General features: G+C 42.0%; 1 protein-coding gene across 3 annotated transcripts in view; it reads left to right on the top strand.

Annotated features, from left to right (window-relative positions):
- Positions 1-6625, top strand: part of mcoln1a (mucolipin TRP cation channel 1a) — a 70996-nt gene that overhangs the window by 24981 nt on the left and 39390 nt on the right. For 2 of the 3 annotated variants that reach the window (XM_043694696.1, XM_043694695.1), the window contains exon 3: positions 5581-5748. The exons of the other annotated variant lie outside the window; for it this stretch is intronic. In XM_043694696.1, coding sequence (XP_043550631.1) covers positions 5581-5748 — 168 coding nt within the window. The remainder of the gene's footprint in view (positions 1-5580; positions 5749-6625) is intronic. 3 annotated transcript variants of the gene reach the window in all.

Raw genomic sequence — 6625 nt, 5'->3', positions numbered from 1 at the left:
CTATGTGTTTGTTTATGGCGTTGTGGTTGGAGTGCCAGGCCTCTAGGAATTCTCTGGCATGTCTTTGCTTAGCCTGTCCCAGGATAGATGTGTTGTCCCAGTCGAATTGGTGGTTTTTTTCATCTGTGTGTAGGGCACCCTAAACATAGATGAAAATGTTTTCTAGAACACATTTGACAAATTCTTCACCATCCAAACCTTTAACACTATGGTATCCCCAGTCAATGTTTAGAAAATTAAAATCCCCCATTAATACAACCTTATCATGCTTATATATATCTGAGATATCTCTACATGTTTGTTTCTAAGTTTCCCTTTAACTAGGGAGGCCTATATTACAATCCTATCAAGCTAATCTTTCTTATTTATAACTTCTACCCATATTTTCAGTAGACTATTTTTCAGAAGTACCTTTAATCAAAACTGCTTCCTCTCCCTCCCCACCCCCACCCCCAGTCTCCTTTCCTAGTCTTCCTATAGCATCTAAAACTCGGAACATTGAGCTTCCAGTCTTGTCCATCTCTCAGCTAAGTTACTGTAATAGTGATGATGTCCCAATCCCATGTTCTTAAACATGCCCTGACTTCATGCGGTCTTACCTGTAAGATCTTCAGAATTACTACATACTCTGACTCTCTTGCCTTTTCTAATTAATGAGCTCTCCTCACATTCAGAGGAGAAAGTGAGGACTGCAGATGCTGGAGATCAGAGTCGAAAAGTGTGGCACTGGAAAAGCACAGCAGGTCAGTCAACACTGAAGGAGCAGGAGAGTTGACATGTCAGGCATAAGTCCTTCATGTTACTGTTGAAGGGCTTATGCCCAACATGTCGACTTTCCTCTTATTGTCTGACCTGCTGTGCTTTTCCTGCGCCACGCTTTTCGACTACTCATATTCAGAGCCTTCTCATCAATCTTTCTATTTACACTGCTGCTTAGAATTCCTCTAACACAGTAGGTAGTCAGGCCAACAAGGGGTGAGGCCACGTTGGGTTTGGTGCTGGGTAATGAACCATGCCAGGTGTTAGATTTGGAGGTAGTGAGCACTTTGGTGATAGTGACCACAATTTGGTTATGATTACTTGAGCGATGGAAAGTGGTAGGTACATACTGCAGGCAAGAGTTATAGCTGGGGGGAGGCAATTATGATGCAATGAGGCAAGATTTAAGGTGCATAGGATGGTGGAGGAAACTGCAGGGGATTGACACAATTGAAATGTGGAGTTTATTCAGGGAACAGCTACTGCATGTCCTTGATAAATATGTACCTGACAGGCAGGGAGGAAGTGGTCGAGCGAGGCAGCTATGGTTTACTAAGGAAGTTGAACCTCTTGTCAAGAGGAAGAAGTAGTTTTATATGAGGATGAACATGAAGTACTTGAGATAGTACAAGTTAACCAGGAAGGACCTAAAGAGAGAGCTAAGATCCAGGAGGGGACATGAGAAGGCGTTGGCAGCTAGGATCAAGGGAAATCCCTAAGCTTTCTATCGGTATGTCAGGAATAAAAGAATCACGAGACTAGAATTACGGCCAAATCAGAACAGTAGTGAGAAGTTGTGTGTGGAATCAGAGGAGATGAGAGAAACGCTAAATGAATTTTTTTTGTCTTTTTCCAGTGTGAATACTGACAATGTTGTCAAGGAGAATACTGAGATACAGTCTACTAGACTAGAAAGGGTTGAGGTTCACAAAGAGGTGGTGGTAGCAATTCTGGAAAGTGTGAAGATAGGTAAGTCCCCTGGGCAGGATGGGATTTATCCAAGGATTCTCTGGGAAGCCAGGGAGGAGATTGCAGAGCCTTTGGATTTGATCTTTGTTGTCATTTCTACAGGAATAGTGCCATAAGACTGGAGGACAGCAAATGTCTCATTGCTCAAGAAGGGGCGTAGAGACAACCCTGGTAATTATAGACTAGTGAGCCTTACTTTGGTTGTGGGTAAAGTATTGGGAGGAGTTATAAGAGAGAAGTCTTAAAATCATCTCGATAGGGATAAGTTAATTAGGGATAGTCAACACGGTTTTGTGAAAGGTAGTTTGTACCTCACAAACCTTATTGAGTTCTTTGAGAAGGTCCCCAAACAGGTGGATGAGGGTAAAGTGGTTGGTGTGGTGTACACTGATTTCAATAAGGCGTCTTATAAGGTTCCCCGTGGTAGGCTATTGCACAAAATACAGAGGCATGGGATTGAGGGTGATTTAGCAGTTTGAATCAGAAATTGGCTAGCTGAAAGAAGAGAGGGTGGCAATTAATGGGAGATGTTCATTGTGGAGTTCAGTTACTCGCGATATACTGCAAGGGTCTGTTTTGGGTCCACTGCTGTTTGTCATTTTTCTCAATGACCTGGATGAGGGTGTGGAAGGATGGGTTAGTAAACTTGCAGATGACACTGAGGTCAGTGGAGTTGTGGGTAGTGTTGAAAGATGTTGTAGGTTACAGAGGGACATAGATAAGCTGCAGAGCTGGACTGAGAGGTGGTAAATGGAGTTTAATGTAGAAAAGTGAGGTGATTCACTTTGGAAAGAACAACAAGAATGCAGAGTATTGGCTAATGGTAAGATTCTTGGTGGCATAGATGAGCAGAGAGATCATGGTGTCCATATGCATAGATCCCCAAAAGTTGCCACCCAGGTTGGTAAGGTTTTTAAGAACACATACGGTGTATTGGCTTTTATTGGCAGAGGGATTCCGTTTCAGAGCCATGAGGCCTTGTTGCAGCCGTACAAAACTCTGGTACGGCTGCAGTTGGGGTTCTGTTTTGATCACCACATTATAGGAAGGTTTGGAAGCTTTGAAAAGGGTTCAGAGGAGATTTTACTAGGATGTTGCCTGGTATGGAGGGAAAGTCTTATGAGGAAAGGCTGAGGCTGTTTTCATTTAGAGAGCAGAAGGTTGAGGGGTGACTTAATTGAAACATATAAGATGATCAGAGGGTTAGATAGGTTGGGCAGTGAGAGCCTTTTTCCTCAGATGGTGATGGCCAGCGTGAAGGGACATAGCTTTAAATTGAGGGGTGATGGATATAGGACATATGTCTGAGGAAATTTCTTTATGCCCTCCCTGCACCAGTAGTAGACTAGCCAACTTTACGGGCATTTAAAAGGTCATTGGATAAAAATATGGATGAAAATTGAATAGGAGAAAGTGAGGACTGCAGATTCTGGAGATCAGAGTTGAGAGTAGGGTGCTGGAAAAGCACAGCAGGTCTGGCAACATCCGAGAATCAGGAGCATCGACATTTCTGGCCCTGATGAAGAATTTGTGCCCAAAACATCAATTTTCCTTCTCTTCAGATGCTGTGTGACCTCCTGTGCTTTTCTAGTACTCCACACTCAACTTTGAAAATGGAATAGTTTAGGTTCGATGAGCTTCAGATTGGTATCACAGTTCGGCGCAACATTAAAGCCAAAGGGCCTGTAATGCGTTGTAATTTTCTATGTACTTGCCTGTCTATCAGTACAATGTCACGCTAATGAAACAAGCAAATCTCCCTGGTAAGGTATTGGCTCCTGTCTAGTTTGGGTTAGACCCATCCTTTTTGAGCAGGGCATTTCTGTCCCAAAAGTTGCCCAAAAACCTGAATTCCTGAACAATACACCACCTCTTCAGCCATTTATCGTGTTGCTTTTGTCCAAGTTTGGCATTGGGAGTAAGCCAGAGATTGCTACTTCAAAGGTTTTTAAAATCTTCCACCTAACTTCTTACGTTTTCTCTGTAGAGCTTTAATCTTTTCCGAAACGTATCATTCTTACTGTTATGACACTGGGTTTACCCAAAAAGCTCACCTCGCCTCATAATCTGTTAAGGTATGAGTGACAAAGAATACCAAATCCCACTATTTAAAGAAAAAAATAACAATTTATTCTTTAACTCCAAGAAAAAAATGTTGAACAACAGCTATCTACACTGAAAACATCCTTTTGCCTTATCAATTTATTTACCTTCCACTCTACAACACTGTAGTAATCCGATAAAACCCCCTGGTTAGGTTTTACAAAAATTCAAATTTCAAAACCAGTCAGCTGTGTCGATTCTCCTCTATATCTTCCTCTAGATTTCTTATGGGTTTTTTTTTTCGGTCTTCTGCACAAATTTCATCTGAACAGGTATCTTTCGCAGTGCAATTCTATGGGCTGTCTGTGTTTGTTGATGCTCTTTGCTGCTCTGGCTAACCGTTCAAAATGTCTGATTTTTATAGGCCAAAACATCAGATTGTCTCTTGATTTGATGCTGTCAAAACAGTAAAATTCAAATTTGACTGGATTTGGTATCTTGTGGCATAATTTAATCTGATTGGCCAAATTCAAATTTGTTATGTACCACAGCAACAGCTCAGCTATTTGTTTCACAGCCAAATGTTATATTTTAAAATTTTTCAGCATACTCTGTGCTTTCCTAGATCTGTGCCAGCTTTTGCTCTCTCTTAAAGGTACACTGCACACCTACTTCTTCATAACACCACTAATGTGTACAACAATTTTGTTGCATTAGTTAGTGGAGTACAGGATCATTGCCCAACAGCTAACCTTCCTGCCATGGTCAAGCATCACAATGAAGAATACCAAATCTGTGCATATTTGGTCCCTTTAAAGAAAAATAAGATTTAAAAAATTCATTCATGGGATGTGGATGTCGCTGGCCAAACTAGCATTTATCCCTAACTGCCCAAAGAGCAGGCAAAATTCAACCACATTGATTACCTGGTCTAGGGTGGCATGGAGACCAAACCAGGTAAGGACGACAGTTGCCTTCCCTAAAGTTCATTAGTGAACTCGATGAGTTTTTCTGACAATTGACAATGGATTTATGGCCGTGATTAGACTTGTCATTTCAGTTTTTTTTAAATTAAAATCAAATTCCACCATATCCCACGGAGGGACTTGAACCTGGGTCCCAGAGCATTTCCTGGGCCTTTGCATTAATAGTTCAGTGGTGAAACTACGAGGCGTTGTCCCACTTGGTACATACTGTCTTTTGTGACCACAGGGCATCCCAAAGCACCTTACAGCTAATTATATACTTTTGAAGTGTAGTCACTATTATAATGTACGTAACATGTCAAGATCCACTTTGTAAAAATTCATTCATGGAATTGGGTGCTGCTGGCTGAGTCAGTGCTTATTGGCTGTCCCCAGTTGTCCTTCCTGAACTGCTGTAGTCCATTTGGTGTGGTACTGTTGGGGAAGGACCAGTGTGGTAGTGACCAGATAATCCTGGTTTTGTGATGCAGGTTTGGAAGATGAAAAGCTAATGGAGGAATTCAGGAGCTCTCCCTGCTCTTTGAAGGACAGTTTTCTTTTTACCAATCTACATGAGAGAAGACAGAAGGGGAGCTCTGTTAAATGCCACATCGGAAAGGTGGCTTTCTGACAATGCAACGCTATACTACAATGGTGTGTCAGCCTTTAGTTTTGTACTGAAGCTCTGAGAATGGGATTTGGACCCACAAACACCTAGCTCAGGCAGGAATGCTGTCAACTATGTTATAATTTAAGCTAGAATGCCAAATGACAGGGAGCCCTTTTACCAGGCCAGCATGTTAATGTTTAGAGACTGATGCCACTTGCTAATTGTTTTCCACAGTTGATCCTGTTTGGATTGAGTAACCAAATGGTGGTAGATTTTACAGAAGAAAACACAATGACATTTAAGCACCTCTTCCTGAAGGATTACACAGATGGGTTGGATGATTCTTACGCTGTGTATACACAGAAGGATGTCTACGATTCTATTTTCTACACAGTTAAACAGGTTAATGGCTGTCATACTTCCTCTTTTTATGGTTTGAACACTTTACAGTTTACTCTTTCTGTAACCCTGCCAAATTGAACTTTCTAGTGGCAACCCATGCTTATCGAGTCAAACTGCTATTTCAGCATGTAGTTTGAACTGGATAAATATGCCATATTGTAAAATAATAGCACATAAGTTTGAATCTCGTTGAAAGAAGGAACTCACTTGTATAGATTGTCTTTATGAGCTTCCTTAAGCATGATGCAGACAATTAAGTAATTTTTCAAGGATAATAACTGTTGCCCTGTGAGAAATGGGCAATCAGTTTGCATGTACCAAGTTCTCTCAAACAGCAATGACCAAGCAATTTCTTTCAAGAAAGAAAACCCTGGGAATATTCAATGGCATCTGTAGGGAGAGAACAAGAATTACCATTTCAAATCCATGACCCCTCATCAGAACTGGAGAAAGACGAAAATGTAATAGATGTTGTGAGGGGAGTAAGAAAGGTGACTGAGAGAGATGGGTTGGGAGGCAAAAGCGGTTCAATGACAAGAACTAGTCTTAGAGGGCCAGAGGGGGACAATAAAGGTGAATGAGGGAGAAGATGCAAGCAAACAATGCCTTCAGAAAGTACAGAGCTGAAAATGTGTTGCTGGAAAAGCGCAGCAGGTCAGGCAGCATCCAAGGAACAGGAGAATCGACGTTTCTGGCATAAGCCCTTCTTCAGGAATGAAGAAAGTGTGTCCAGCAGGCTAAGATAAAAGGTAGGGAGGAGGGACTTGGGGGAGGGGCGTTGGAAATGCGATAAGTGGAAGGAGGTCAAGGTGAGGGTGATAGGCCGGAGTGGGGTGGGGGCGGAGAGGTCAGGAAGAAGATTGCAGGTTAGGAAGGC

The sequence above is a fragment of the Chiloscyllium plagiosum genome, chromosome 8 (genome assembly GCF_004010195.1).
Source record: "Chiloscyllium plagiosum isolate BGI_BamShark_2017 chromosome 8, ASM401019v2, whole genome shotgun sequence".
Classification (NCBI taxonomy): Eukaryota; Metazoa; Chordata; class Chondrichthyes; order Orectolobiformes; family Hemiscylliidae; genus Chiloscyllium; species Chiloscyllium plagiosum.
The sequence above is the reverse complement of the archived record's forward strand: the minus strand, read 5'-3'. Positions and strand labels throughout refer to the sequence as shown.